Source organism: Xylaria bambusicola, assembly GCF_022495145.1.
Source record: "Xylaria bambusicola strain CBS 139988 unplaced genomic scaffold F5B22scaffold_84, whole genome shotgun sequence".
In the NCBI taxonomy this organism is placed as follows: domain Eukaryota; kingdom Fungi; phylum Ascomycota; class Sordariomycetes; order Xylariales; family Xylariaceae; genus Xylaria; species Xylaria bambusicola.
Window position 1 is genome coordinate 1 of NW_025953637.1, and position 14,583 is coordinate 14,583.

The 14,583-nt window shown below is 48.3% G+C and overlaps 5 protein-coding genes across 5 annotated transcripts; 2 read left to right on the forward strand and 3 right to left on the reverse strand.

Moving 5' to 3' along the window:
* The first annotated feature begins 1,203 nt into the window (after positions 1–1,203).
* F5B22DRAFT_555619 (uncharacterized protein) lies at positions 1,204–5,087 on the forward strand. The gene is made up of 2 exons (XM_047972993.1): positions 1,204–2,977; positions 3,063–5,087. The coding sequence occupies exons 1-2, from the start codon at positions 1,422–1,424 to the stop codon at positions 4,801–4,803; spliced, it is 3,297 nt and encodes a 1,098-aa protein (XP_047825167.1). The 5' UTR covers positions 1,204–1,421; the 3' UTR covers positions 4,804–5,087.
* Positions 5,088–6,755: 1,668 nt separating this feature from the next.
* Positions 6,756–8,507, forward strand: F5B22DRAFT_555768 (alpha beta hydrolase fold family). Its single transcript, XM_047972994.1, has 5 exons — positions 6,756–7,176; positions 7,288–7,327; positions 7,453–7,577; positions 7,714–8,228; positions 8,319–8,507. The coding sequence occupies exons 1-5, from the start codon at positions 6,956–6,958 to the stop codon at positions 8,348–8,350; spliced, it is 933 nt and encodes a 310-aa protein (XP_047825168.1). The 5' UTR covers positions 6,756–6,955; the 3' UTR covers positions 8,351–8,507.
* Positions 8,508–8,677: 170 nt separating this feature from the next.
* F5B22DRAFT_652193 (ras family-domain-containing protein) lies at positions 8,678–10,010 on the reverse strand (the record flags this gene model as incomplete). The annotated part of the gene is made up of 6 exons (XM_047979569.1): positions 8,678–8,932; positions 9,043–9,204; positions 9,334–9,387; positions 9,510–9,526; positions 9,674–9,715; positions 9,932–10,010. The coding sequence occupies 6 exons, from the start codon at positions 10,008–10,010 to the stop codon at positions 8,678–8,680; spliced, it is 609 nt and encodes a 202-aa protein (XP_047825169.1).
* Positions 10,011–11,326: 1,316 nt separating this feature from the next.
* On the reverse strand, positions 11,327–12,446 carry F5B22DRAFT_652194 (40S ribosomal protein S3aE; the record flags this gene model as incomplete). The annotated part of the gene is made up of 5 exons (XM_047979570.1): positions 11,327–11,470; positions 11,547–12,048; positions 12,105–12,130; positions 12,206–12,290; positions 12,433–12,446. The coding sequence occupies 5 exons, from the start codon at positions 12,444–12,446 to the stop codon at positions 11,327–11,329; spliced, it is 771 nt and encodes a 256-aa protein (XP_047825170.1).
* Positions 12,447–13,180: 734 nt separating this feature from the next.
* F5B22DRAFT_555841 (uncharacterized protein) lies at positions 13,181–14,536 on the reverse strand. The gene is made up of 3 exons (XM_047972996.1): positions 14,473–14,536; positions 13,564–13,959; positions 13,181–13,496 (listed from the first exon to the last, which is right to left on the reverse strand). The coding sequence occupies exons 2-3, from the start codon at positions 13,877–13,879 to the stop codon at positions 13,405–13,407; spliced, it is 408 nt and encodes a 135-aa protein (XP_047825171.1). The 5' UTR covers positions 13,880–13,959; positions 14,473–14,536; the 3' UTR covers positions 13,181–13,404.
* Positions 14,537–14,583: the final 47 nt, after the last annotated feature.

Here is a 14,583-nt window from a genome sequence, read left to right on the forward strand (position 1 = left end):
TTAATTCGTTCTCTTCTTTTTTTTTTTGTTTGATTTCTTAATCTCCTTCCCCCCCCCCCCCCCCCCAACCCCCACCCCCCCCCCCCCCCCCCCCCCGGGGCGGTAAGGTAGTCTACAAAAGAGGGAAGGCAATTCAAGACTACCTACCAGGTCACCGTAGTACGTACATGTGTACATTGTAGGTAGGTAGCGCTACTCGCCCCATTCTCATCGGACTAACACTTACATTAGCGGCGAATACTTTTTTTTTTTTCCAAAGTTGTTGAACGCACTGCCTGGGGCTGAAATTCAACAACCCCTCTTTCTGACCCCTCATTGCAGTGTGTCAGGTGCTTGACGCTTGATGGATGTTGAAGCATCACTCCCGAACTCAAATAAGGATCAGACCCGAGACCCTCCCCCTGAAGCAAACCACATCTGAGCTAGAACAACTAGGTACATACCTAGGTAGTGAGCTTGATTCTTATCGCTTTCATTCAGGGGGGGAGTGGCCCACTTTATGACCCCATTGCTAGCTGTATCACGATTTACTGTGAAGTAGGTACAGCGCAAAAGGAGGGCGCACAGAACACTATGTACGAACTGAAAACAACTGAACAAGCGCACTTGAGGTTGGTCAATACCTAGATTTATGGTGCTCCTACATATTGGTTGGTATCTTGGGTACCTAAATACTACCTAGGTACATATGTAGCTATTGAGAGGAGGGTGAGTGAGAACAGTAGACTACCTACATACCTAGGTAGGTAATACTTGTATGTACATGTACAGCAGTAGCTCAGACGTCTCTCATTGGACAGGACCTCTATGACATGCCAGATTGGGAAACTGCACGCCCTTCGCCTTCCTCGATTCTGTCAAATATAACCTACTCTCCCATGCCACAAGTCTACCTTTCGTCAACAGCATCAGCAAGCTGTAAAGCCTCACCTTTACAAAATTAATCAACTTCGATCCCGGGCTGGGCTTCACGAAAATGTACATACTCGAGACTCCATGCAACCTGACATACCTATGCTACCTATGCAAGCCCGCAAGCTGGTACAGTAAGAATGTATGAATTCGCTCCCCGCACCAGACGCTTCGAGCATCATATTTTATATGCTGTCATGGGATAACCAACTATGTGGCGTCCCGGTTGGTTGATCTGAGAAGCTTGATGCTTGTTACATATGCGGGTGGTCTTCACACCGTCGAGTACCAATAGCCGCAGACGCGCCCCCAAGGAAAGCTGCTCCCCAAGAACAGGCGTCAGTTTTCTGCCAAGGGTTGCCTCGTTGCCTATCCGTAGGTATATGTAACAGCCAGTACAGGAGTTCAGCCTCATCTATACACAGAGACTAATCTAGCAACCATGCACCATATGAGTGAGTCTGCCCTTTGCCTCATCTTCGCTATCAATTTCCTTGACCGAGGCCGAAATGTCTATACAGAAGCTCGCTACCGCTGTCGCGTCACTATCCCAAGAAACTAGTATTGGACTTGTGAACTTCAACTTCGATTTCGCTCTCAAGAAGTACGAGGCGCCGCGTGAATTCCAAGTGCTTGGCCGGGAGTTATCCCAGGCAAGAATCAAAGCGGCCGAAGACGGCCCCGTCCATATCACGGCCCGGAAGCTTGGCGCCTTGTTTCGCCAATGCTTGCCCTCAACACCTAATCTCATTAAGGCTTACGGAACCCGCGCATCTGATGTTGCGTCCGATCCGAAAGTAAATCCAAAACCTTCCAAAAATCATGGCATTCTTGCAGATCATGTTGGAATTGACGGTACGAGCATTTGGGCTGCGGCAACGTCCGGCGCTGAATCGATCGCCGTGCACTTGTTGGCTTGCATGCTAGCCCGAATGTGGTCGCGGTCAGAAGCCATTGCTATTTGGGCAGAGCTAGTAGCAGAAAGAAAGAAAGAGCTTGAGCAAACTGATGAAGCCGACCCGCAATATCAGATGGCGCGAAACGATTCAAGAATTGATATCACAAGGGATCAGCTCGCGCAATGGGACTCATCCGCAAGAGCATGGCTCCAATCCGCCGATGAGGCAATGAAAATCAAACAAACCCAGTTAATGTTGATACTGAACAACATTAATCTTCCGGTGAACACCAAACCAAAATTATATCGGAATGTGCTACAGGCCTGGACAACGGCTATGATGGCTGCCGATAATCTTATTCGTGGCGTTCCTCAGTCAGTAGAGTACGGCGCAATTCTTCTTGGTATTTCATCGTGGCATATATATCCAGATATGTTGGTGCTACAGAGCTCTCCGACACCTGTCAGCCAAGCTGATCCTCTAGTCAATGATGCTGGGATTCTGACCATCGGGCTGAATACCGATGGCCGCAGTGAAACAGGGATATCTTGGTCGCTGCCATTAGGCCACCTACGATATTATGGGGCCCCCGTAATGACCGAAAAGTCACTCGTCACACAAGGGAATCGGATCACCGTTACCCAGTTAATACAATTGTCTATCGGCTGCATGACACGACAATGGGCACTTCCCGAATCGGATATCGTACGGTTCCTCGTGGACCTGTGGCGGTTTGTCGAGCCTGTAGCACAAAGGCCCGCGGACGGGACAACCTTTTGGCTAGGCTATCTCGCAGAAGCAGTGAAACCTTTACTTGATCAAGAATCTCTGGAGGCGCAGGTTGGATTCAGGCTACTGAAACTAGGTGCTCGTCGGTGCTCACACTTCCTCGGATCAGACAATCGGAAGCCTACCACCATACCTAGGCTCTTTGGATTGGACGACATGAACGTTTTCTCCAGCCTTGTTGCGCGGCCCGAAGATTCCGTACCCTATTTTAGAGAGCTTGCAAAGCATCCCATCTTCAAAGATGTTCATACTAGACTCTGCATTATCAGGTATCGCCAAGATTACGAAGCAGCCAAGCTCCGTAGTACTTACGAGTATGCGACTGTACTCCCTTTGCAGAGGGAAGGCATAAAGAGATCACACGATGGCCAGCAACGGTATGTAGCCACAGATTTCAATTAATTTTCTAATTTAAGGAGACTTTGCTGCATACATGGATTACCGATTCTGATTCTGTAATAGCATGGTTCTAAACCCTGCCCGCCATTGTCGTTGGATAGGAATTGAGCTTGAAGAGGACTCTAGCGAGGGTCGATATGTGTCGGATCGCCTTGAACACTTCACAAGCCAGGGTGAAGACTCCTTTTCTTTCACGGATGGTTTCAGTAAAACTACTCCGGGGCAAATGAAATGGACTGGTAGCCGGGAAGAATTTGCCAGATACGGTATATCACAACATATAGGTGGCAATATTATTGGTTCTGTCAATGGTTTGGCACCAGAGGATACCTATTCTTATTCCGAATTTATTGACTTCGAAGCCGGCCTTGATATCTATGACAACAGTCAGACCAGAAGCCTCGCTAGAATAACAGGATTATGTAATATAACATTTGAGGTTGTTCTGGGCAGCTTGGACACTGTCGCTCTTATGGTCAGTAAGCGCTACCCAGATGAAGACCTCAGCATGTTCAAACCGACCATTGGGTTGTCTCTATCAACCTTCTTGGAGGCCATGCGAAGCAAAAACAGCCCCGTTTCTAGAAAGGAAACTCTTTCACACCTATGTAAGCTAGTGAACATGCCTGCTCCGAACCTACTCGACCGATCGCTACGAGTCTTGGCCACAGTGTCCTCTATCTATAATCAGCTTCCCAGTTCGACTATATCTCTGAGTGTCATCGAGAATTGTCTCCCTGAGATGGCCTGGATACCTTCTACAGGTGCTTCTACTGGGGAGTACTCGCCATTCACACAGAATTCACCCACCACGCCATTCAAATTGGATAGGTCCTCGACCTTCTCGTGTCTTCTCTTATTCGAGACAGGTAGCTTGTCGGTGCCACCAAACGCACTTCAAGAGGTAATGGCAATGGCTATTAGCGACTCGATTTACATTGCCAAAATTTTAATCAGCGACCCTTCGGACAAGTGCTTTGCACATGAAATTGTTCAGGTTAGGGGTAGTATCGGAAGATCAGGGATAGCGTTGATGATCCCACCAAAATCCCCCCTCACCCGCAAAATGGATTTATCGAACTGGCACCTTGTGAACCACAATACTTTTGATGGTCAACTCCACGACTCCTTCAGCTCTACAACTCTCCACCTCGGATTCACCGATTATATCTTTCCTGTTCATGTTGGGAATCATGGTAATAGAGATTTTGAAGTATACTTTCTGGAATCTCTGGTTTCTGTTCATGACCGCGGAGAATGGGTTGCAGATCTAGACATCCTTCGAGCCCTAGAGGAAGATGTTTCCTGGAAAGTAGTTGAGACGAATCACTGGAAACAACCTCTTTTCAGCTCTATCAGTAAATGCGACCACACGAAGGGTCACGAGGAGGACTCAGAGCGTGTGTTCCTAACAACTATAGACGACTGGAACGAGATATTTGATCCTCCAGGGAGCGTCGCCATTGTTCGGTCTCTGAACAATTGGCTTGGTCGACTCGCCACTGCTGCTGTCTGTCGACAACTCGGAAATCTGGTGATAGTTTTGCCAGGCAAGTTTTGCAAGCTGTGTCTAAGTGCAGAGTGGACTCGGCTATCAACACCCCCAAAGCCAAGTGGTAACCCGGAGCAGACTGGGCCGTCTTTCGTGTATGTTCAGCCCTCCACCATATATGGTCGGCCGCATCTTGAGCTAGAACCGGATGTGCTTCTCCAGGTGATGGTCAACGGTGTGAGTGAGTTGAGAAAGCCGGATTATGTTAGAGATAACATGATGAGCCAGGGGAACATCTTTTTGATATGCTAGGTTGGTTTATCGGGTAGGAAGATTTGGTCTTTTTGATGAGCACTGTGGAGAGTGAAGTGAAGGCAACATCGGGTAAATAAACGAAGCCAAAGAGTAGTCTCTTGAGCGCCGTGTTGCTTTTCATTGTTTGCGATGCCAACCGGGGCCTTTACTTTGGCCACAGCTGCATGACCACAGGCGAAGAGAAGGTAAATGAATGTAACTTCTTGAACATGAGACGCAAATCTAACCGCAGTTGAATATGTGTTTACATCCGCCCCAAGCATGCTGACCTTGATCCGGGTCGTGACAATGTCCTGCTGCTTGTAGTGGTTCTCATCACCAATCCCGTCTCCCCCATGCCGCAGTGCGTGGCGAAGGTAGGTTGCGAAGTCGATGGCACCGAGCTTGCGTTTGCGCGGCACGGCAATGTCGTCAACACTCGGCGTTAAAGGTCCAAAGTGAATAACCGAATCGCTTTGATCTGTATCAGTCTGTCGGTCTTAACGATTGCATTGGCGGAGCGATGTCGGGCTGTTGCACTGTCTTTTATTCCGCTTCTAAGATTCATACATCATATTGTACCCAGTCACCAATTTATCAGGACTGACCATTCACTTAAAAGTATCAGTCTTGGCACCCGGGTTGGAAATGATCGGGGGTCAAAGTTCATTGAGAATGCTCTCATATTAGCTCTCCTCGGGCAATCCCTTTGGCTGATATTAGGGACCAAAGGAGATATGCAGTTAGAGTGCGGCGAATCTATCTTAGTGCTCAAAGTTTGACAGATCGAGACATCTTTAACCCTCAGAGCGTCCTCAGCATCTTTCAAGGGTCTAAGAAGACCTGCAAACTGGCAAGCGCCTTTGCCAAGTACATAATATCCGGAGAGGCCATGCATATATCGTTGCAGAAAAGATTGGAAGCCGATCACCTCTGCTGCTATCTATTGCGGTCCGCTCGGTCATGGACTGTGAACGAAATACGCCATGAACCTATATGTAACCGCTTTAGTCATGAACCGTAAGTACTTACTAGGGTTTTGTTTGTCTACATCCCTTCGCTTCCCTGCGAGATGATATTCTAGACACCTTGAACACTTAAAAAGCACTCCCGATACATTCCCAACGGACATGGCTAATCTACGGAATGTTAGTGGCAAAAGCATAGAATATCGATCTCAGTGTATTGGGAGAAGCTATCAATGCAGGACCAGCAGCTTCCACTTATTCCCGGAACAAGATCGCCAAGATCACGACGCAGGACTAGTCACCTCAAGCGGCTACCAAGGACTGTTATAAGAGCAGCAAGCTTATCTGTGCAGCTGTTGAGGCGACGGGTGCGCGGTCGCCCTTGATAGAGCTCTGCCGCTCGATGTATGCAGAGGCAACTAACTCTGGGTATGGAGATGAGGACATGATTTCTATAGTCAAAGTCCTATCTCATTTCTCGCCCAAGCGAAATGTGAGAGGGATAATGAAATCATGCCTTTTTCGCCAGACTGAGTATTGGCGGTATAACTGCATCAAAAAGGCGTCTGGAGACCACTCAGGAGTAAAATGCATGAAACGTTAGATTTTCTGTTCCCGTAGAAGGCAGCAAGGGCACACATAGAATGAAAGATAAAGAGAAAAACGAAATGATACGAAACTTCATGAGAATACAAGTAACAGTAATAAAACATATATAGAGTCATTTCTAAATGAACCTTCATCTTCATCTCATCTTCAGGACGGTATATGTGGTCAGTCGTAGATAATGACAACTAGATAACTCACATCAGTCTGCCTAGATGGTGCAGTATAATATATGTATGTCTTAAGCGTCAATGTCACAGGAAAATTGTCAGTACATGACGCGGCGCCGACAGATTTTGCTATATTACAAAGCCAACAAGCGACAAAGTCAGCCTTTGGACGTTGAGGTTCGTCCGTCCACACACAGTACGGCGCGTACCATTTCAGGTGGGTCATCTTCACGGGTTAGAGCCACTGACGTAAATTGCCTATCTACCTAACCTTAGATAGCTTCCGATATCGAAGTTCGAGATTTAGCAAATTAAAATGCTTCGCGATTCCTTTGTACTTCCTCGCCATAACTGAAGGATTGCTGTTAGCTCGCTCTCAGCTACAATATCCTCACCCCACGCGAACGCCAGCTGAGAAAAGAGAGCATGGTGGCGGCCTGGCGCATTCTCGGCGCGAGTCCGAGGTCCTCTACGCTCGCCGCATCCATCCGATCGCTATCCCGCACATATTCCACAGCCGGCAGTAGAGTCCAGCTGGTCTACGACCACCATGCGCCGCCCAAATCCGACAGGCATCGACAAGATGCGCCCATAATATTTATGCACGGGCTGTTTGGGTCCAAGAAAAACAATCGCAGCGTGAGCAAGTGAGTACAGGAATCCCGCTGCTGTCACCCCGCCCAGCAAATCTTGCGAACAAAGGAGCGCAAACAGACCAAACGCTCGACATTGGCTAATTGGCGTCTACGCTACTATAGAGTATTGGCGCGCGACCTCAATAGACACGTCTATGCCGTTGTAAGCCTCACACCCCCTTCCTCGCGCCAGGAAAATCTCCGTCGCATCTCGCACGAAGCTATCGCCGAACAAGAGAATTGAAGAGTAAAGGGAGACTTGGTTTAACGGATCTACTCGACGTTTAGGACCTGCGAAACCATGGCGAGTCGCCGCATGCGACCCGTCACGACTACGTCGCCATGGCTGATGATGTTGCGGGCTTCATCGGCGAGCACGGACTAAAAGAGCCGACACTGATTGGGCACTCGATGTGAGTTTATATCACTGCCACATGTGCTAGTCTCGTCCCCTTTAATCTCGACCTAGAGGGAGAGATGCCAGATCAGCCGACACTATGATAACTTTCACTATTCGATCCCATACTAATAGTTCTCGTCGATCCGTAGGGGAGCGAAAACGGCCATGACGCTGGCCCTAGACCAACCCTCGCTAATCTCGGACATCGTATCCGTCGACAATGCGCCCATAGACGCAACACTGAGCCGGAACTTCGCAACATACATCCGCGGGATGCGACAAATCGAAGAAGCCGCCGTGGCGCGGCAAAGTGAGGCCGATTCGATTCTGACATCCTACGAATCCGACATCAACATCCGGCAATTCCTCCTCGGGAACACGCATCGGGTGCCCCATCCCGAAGACCAGAAGAAGAACGCCATCAAGTTCAGGATCCCGCTGGACACGCTAGCCAAGAACCTCGATAACCTGGGCGATTTCCCCTTCCGCAACCCGGACGAGGTGCGTTTCGAGAAGCCCGCTCTGTTCGTGCGCGGCACGCAGAGCAAGTACGTCCCTGACGAGGCCATACCCATCATTGGGCGTTTCTTCCCGCGCTTCGAGCTTGTCGATATCGATGCTGGCCACTGGGTCATCTCGGAGAAACCGGCCGAGTTTTTGAAATGTAGGTTTTGTTCTGGCCAGCCTTCCCCGCTACCGATGTTGCTTCCGCCATGTGTGAGTAGACGCAAGACTAATGATTTTCTATCTGTAGCCGTCATCGAATTTCTTACTCCAAAAGAATGAACAAATATGAAGGAGAAAGAAAAATAGAATAAGTTTAGGCATAGACATAGAGGCTAGAGGTATAGAAATCCCATAGACGTGTATACATGTTGCATTAGGGGATATTACTTAGACGTACTGGTTATGTACAGGCATGAAATCGGTTTCCGCATAAGGAAGAGCACGGTGCTCTCCCAATCATCATGAATCATCCATTTCCTCATAGACAGATAGACCAAGCTGTATATAAACCCTCCAAATCCCAGTTCCGCTATAGTCGTGTGAATAAGAGGCAAAGTCTGGGTGAGAGGGTAGGAAGTGACGCGAGACGAGGATGAGCTATTATACTCAACAAGAGCAAGGGTTTGATGCTAAACTGCCCATGTTGAAATCGATAGCTTTTGAGCTGGGCATGGCTCCCGCTATTAACTGTGGCTTCTGTACGATCTTGTCGACGACCTCGACGAAGGGCCGCTTGACATTCTCGCGTGTCTTGGAGCTGATCTCGCAAAACTCGGCGCCCTGTGCCTCGGCTAATGCTTTGCCTTGTTCATATGACACTACGCGGCCGCCTGCGGCCACCTTATCTAGCTTACTTCCAACCTACATGCATCCGAATCAGTAAGGAAGTTGGGTGCGAAGGATATAAAATAATTATCTTAAAAGATTGGGGCTGCTCGAGGGAAAGGGGTAGGGACGCGGCATAAACGCACCAGGCAGAGCACAGCATCAGGATTCGCATTCATCCTGGCCTCATCGAACCACTTCTCCATACTCGCGAAGCTCTTCTTGTTAGAAATATCATAGACGAGAATGACGCCATGGGCTCCGCGGTAGTAGCTTGTGGATAGTGTGCGAAATCGTTCCTGGCCGGCCTATCGTACGGCCCGAAGTAATACGCTGTTAGAAATGCACCGCGTTTTCGTGTAGTTCAACTTGTACAAAGCCACAGAATTATGTAGCGAGTACCCAGAGGTGAAGAGGAAAAGGGGGGGGAAGCTTACAGTGTCGAATATGTTAAGTTTATATGCCTTGCCCCTGACAGCTAGCTTTTTCGTCTACAATGAGAGTCAGAAGAGCAATGCAGTGAAGAGCGAGCAAATGAAAAGCACCCGCTGTTTGATAAATCTTTCAAGCCAATGCCTTTCCACAGGATATATTTCGGGGGAGAAATACGTACTTTGAAGTCAATCCCAACTGCAAAATTCACGGTTAGCACTTGTTAATTCAAGCATGATGTGTAATTATTTCGGTGGTGTAGCCAAAGGCATGAGTCTACTGAAAAAGAGCAGTCATCCTCATAAAATAGCCGGCGTGATGACGAAAAAGTTGAGACTTGCTTACTGGTTGCCGTTGTCGACTCAGGATCAAACTGGTCTTCACAGTCTGTGAGGTGCCACGATAAAGTTAGCGTGTTGTAGGGCAGAAAACATCCTTGGAGGGCGTCATATGGAAGATAAAATGCTTACACCGTAATAAAACTATATATAATCATATGACAAGTTAGCTATAAACCGCAATATTCGCAAGATGCAAAGATGGTCCGGGCGCGTGTCGTTGTTGACAGGACGTGCCGCGCAAGACGAAGGCAGTTAGACTTACATGCAGATTTCCCTGCGCCCGAAGGTCCGATAAGCAAAATCTTGAGGACAGGGAGGGCGTCCTCAGATGTCGAAGCCATGATGACGATAACCGATGGTAGCGAGTAAAGCACGTGCTATATCTCGTCTATCTTCTTTTCGGCGGTGAAGCGATGAGGTCGGGCTAAGTAAAGCGTTGATTCCAATGCTCAAGTCGTTTGCCTACTGTAGGTGCCTATATTGTAGGTGTAACAAACAGTGCGTTTTTAGGAACAGTCTATTTTGCCACCTTCGAGTGGGCAGCCTAACAGTACCCGTTCACAGCAAAAACCAATATCCTAAGTCAAGTTTTGCCTCTCTATCATCTGTAGCACGGGCGTATGGTTGTAAGTACACAGCGCTGATTGCTGGCTGCACTGATGCAGACACCCGGACCTTGTCTGAGATGAAACGATGTGAGCGCTGATGCGGAGATATGATGATGCCGCGTGGATACGGATTGTCGGTGTTTATATTGTTGCTTGGCTACGGTAACGAAGATATCAATTTCCGTTGAAGGGACTAAAATCTAACCAGATGGATTTCTAGGTTCACATAATATAGAAAAGGAAAAGGAACTTGGCAGATCGAGTTGATGCTTACATCTACTCCCGTTGGAAAGCGAGTGCTGTAATACTGTGCAAGAGATGCCTGTGGTAAAAATACGGGGCGCCCTTCAGCGACGGGGATGCAAGACTGCACATGATTAACACGACATTAACTTAAACGCAGGCAGCTGGGCCTGGGCATTTACGGTTCAAGCACAAACATGTCCTGCCTGCATGCCCGCATGAACACAGCCAGAAATATTCATACGAATATTTCTGGGATTATAGAAGTGGATGACATCCTATCTATCCAAAGTTGGACATAGTTTTCTGACGTTGCGTTATGAACCCGAACCAGACTCACAAGACAAATTCATTAAAGCGCCACCCATTAGTCATGTCCTGGCAATAACGATAATATTTGTTACGCGTCACAACATTCGTTAATTAGAAATAATGCTAATTAGGGCTCACTGCTATTAGGCTACAATTTACAATAAATCATCAAACTTAGGGTCATAGGTTCATAGGTTCATAGGATGACTTAGGCAGTCACGATGCTTGCTTTGAAGGGCTTTCTCATTTAGACAGTTGTCTGTCAATGCCAGTTCACGGGTTTTATGTATTCCCAGTGGAAACGACACTCTATCATCACTCTCGTTATCAAACAAATAGATTCATGCATTTTCAGCTAACTTTCTCATTCATCATTTTTGAGTGGGTAGCTGTATCCGTGACGTCCTTGCCACGCCGAATGCAATCAGAAGTGAGACCTAATGCCGTTGCAGAAAAACCCACGCCGTTTCCATGACCAGAGCTCGTTTGCAAAATTAGACCTCTTCGAGCACCCGCTCCTTGAACTCCCGCTCTACCTTCTGTCCGTCCTCGTTTGTTGTTGACTCGCCGTGTAGCGCCATCAGGGCACCAAGGTCGAACTTGGGGGCCTTTAGTAGCTTGACCTTGCGGATGTGGACCTGTAGCATCATTGTTAGTATATCTAGTGATCGACCCACAGCACTCGCAGCTGCAAGGTAGTCCCATGTGACATACGTTCTGGAGAGGGTAGATGCCCTGTGTGGACTTCTCAATCTCGCGGCCGATAACTTCGGGGATCAGCTTGGAGGTGAGTTGTTGCAGGGTGCAGGTAGCGGCCTCGCGCTGGATGATCTCGACCATCTTCTTTCGGATGGCGCGAATCTGGGAAGAGGCGGCATAGGTGGTCTTGCGGACCTGGTTGGGGCGACGCTTGGTGAAAGCAATGGCGAAGAGGCGGAGGAGGTAGTCGTCGGTCGTCTTGACGGTGACGTTGGCCTCGATCAAAGATTGCCACTTGCGGACAAGAGACCGCAGCTTGTCGGAGGTGAAGTCCAGGCCGTAGAAGTTGGTCAAGCAGTTCTTGCCTTGGATCTCGTCCACCCGTAGCTTGACTTTGCGGAAAGAGTGGTCCTCATCCTTCTGGAGATCGGCCAAAGAGACCTCGATAATTCGGCCCTTGAGGGCATCGTTGGCGTTCTTCAAACCGCTGGTACGGTTGACCAAAGTCTTACCGACACTGCAACTCTATGTTAGGCAATCGTTCACTTGTGCAACAGAAGAATTCGTTCGTACTCTCTGACGTTGAAAGGAGCAGGAGCCTGGACAGATTGGTTAGCCATATTCAAAAAGGGGCCCGTATCAAGCTATGAACTTTTATTCCGGCAGAAACGTACCTTGATCGAGTACCAGTCCTTGCGGGCGAAGGGGTCTTGCGCCTTCTTCTTGAGGCCCTTCTTGCCCTTAGACAATCTCTTGTTCCTATACAAATTCACCGATTAGCTCGCATGATCTTCGATGTGAGCGGCGGGGTATAGTGGCAGGGCGACGTGTTGTCTGGCGACGAATTCGACTAGCAACGAGGGAGTCGGGTGCGACAAAGGGCGTTATTCGAGAGACTCACTTTCCAACCGCCATGATTGCGAGGTGTTCTGGATGGCTCGCAAAGTCTGGACGATGTTGAAGATGTGGAAAGGATTGCGATTACGGTTTGATGTCGGATGCAGCTTGCTGTAAATTCTAGTGCGGCCAGAATAATTTTCAAGGGCCCCAATTGTGTGGGTGGATAATTCCTAGGTGGGCAAGCGATTGTGGCGTATCGGCACGTTTCCCCGACCCGGCTGAGAACCAGCCACAGCACCAGCCATAATCGGACGTGTCGGCTTTAAGCGGTACTTAGATACCTACCCCCAAAGTACTATGCAGTAAGGTGTACCTAGACACGAAGGAAAGCTGAACTTGCACATTCACTCATGAGATCTTCACTCTGGTCTCCTACCCCATGAGCAGTAGCATACGTAACTTTGAGAGCCAATTGAATTGTGTCTATGTTATAGCCTGGACTAATAATATATCTCTTCTTCGACTGTATTCTGCCTTCTTTTTTTCTCCAATACCTGCAGTACACATCCTCCAGCTACCTTCATAGTCACAACTAAGCCTCATTTTGAAGTTAGTTATTGTTGAGTTTTGCTTCCTATGACGGAGTTATCATCGTGGTATGATATGCACGAGGTTCCTATACATGTTTTTACCCTGCGTATGCTAAGCCAAGGCCACTGCGCCGTATCGCTATGCTGTCTCTGTATGCCTGAACGCCGTATTATCCCCCAGTCCCATGCCTGGCCTATTTAGCGGGGTATGTCCTAAACAACAAAGTGAATATCATAAATCCGTTCTGCTGTTCCTGAGGAACACAGACTCCGCAGACACCCCAACGCCTGTTGATTAACCGGTAATCCCGCCCGATGAGTATGAAGTCAGTTCATGAAGAACGATGCAGTCGTAATCCCACTCAGTGCGCGCTGTTCCGGCCACATTGCTCTAAGGGCACGACATTTAATGAAACTAAGAATCTTTGAAAGGGATATGACTTTCAAGGTCTCCTTTCCAGATGCTTTTCTTCGTCTTGCCGCCTTCCCTCCTCCCAGGTATCAAAACTTGGGAAACTAAAATAGCACGCAGAGTCTTGAAGTTTGAAAATTAGCTTTAGTCCAGCGACTGTTCGTCATAACGACGGCAGGAGGATACGAACATGAATCGTGGTTTGTCGCGTTTAACTGCTCAGATTCCATCACCGAATTTCTGGATGATGTGCTTGCTGATGTTGAGTTACTGCTGACAGCCACACGGCTCAACAAGTCTGTAGCTCGCCGCGATGAGTATGTTGGAGATGTGAGCAAGCCTCTGCATGCATTTTCGGTTGTGATTGACGGTTCTGTAGCATAGGCACGTAGGAGCCTGGGACGTCGGCTACTTGCAGACTTATTGCTAGAAGCGGAATCTCGACGGTAGTGGTGATGGTGGTTGTGGTGATTGGTTAGCTCTGATGAATATGAGCTTGAAGCCATTGCGATGTCTCAGCCACTGCTGTGTTGAGTTGTAGTATATTTATGTATGCGGGTTGACGGTTGGTCGATTGTTTGGTTGGCTGGTTGGTTGGTTGTTGTGAGACCTTGTAGACAGTGTGATACTAATATAGGTAGTCAACTGCCTAGGTTGATATGCTTTTCGGTTATTCAACAAGCTCTTATTATAGGGTAATGCTCCCGGTTCTTTGGTAGGGCGAATTGAAACGGAGGGTAGATTCTTTTGTATGAAGAGAGGAAAAGGAAGGGTAGCCTGGGAGGAAAGCTGATGAAGAGGAAGATGTAGTAGAAGACGTATCAACCATGTCTCAAACCAGGATGGGATGAGATGGGGCAATCGCCGGGTTTAAAGACCAGGAACAGGAATCGATCACACTATGCGAACAGAAAAAACCGCGGTACCTGTTGACCATGGCCTCACATAGTAGGTAATGCCTGTCCACAGAATTGCATGGATCCCGAATATCCGGTACGTCACCTACCGGTTGCTCGTGGTGTGTAGGCACTGCGTGTGCGTACATGCGACATTAAGGCAGGCAGATACATGGTACTTACTAAGACAGGCATTCCCTTACCGTCTATTTTTTTCATCTTGTGATTTCCCATGTATGTCTTGTGTCAGTAGGACGGCCCTAAGACGAGGCCAGAGGCGGACAAGCAGCCTGAAGTTCCCCGGGACAAGCTGG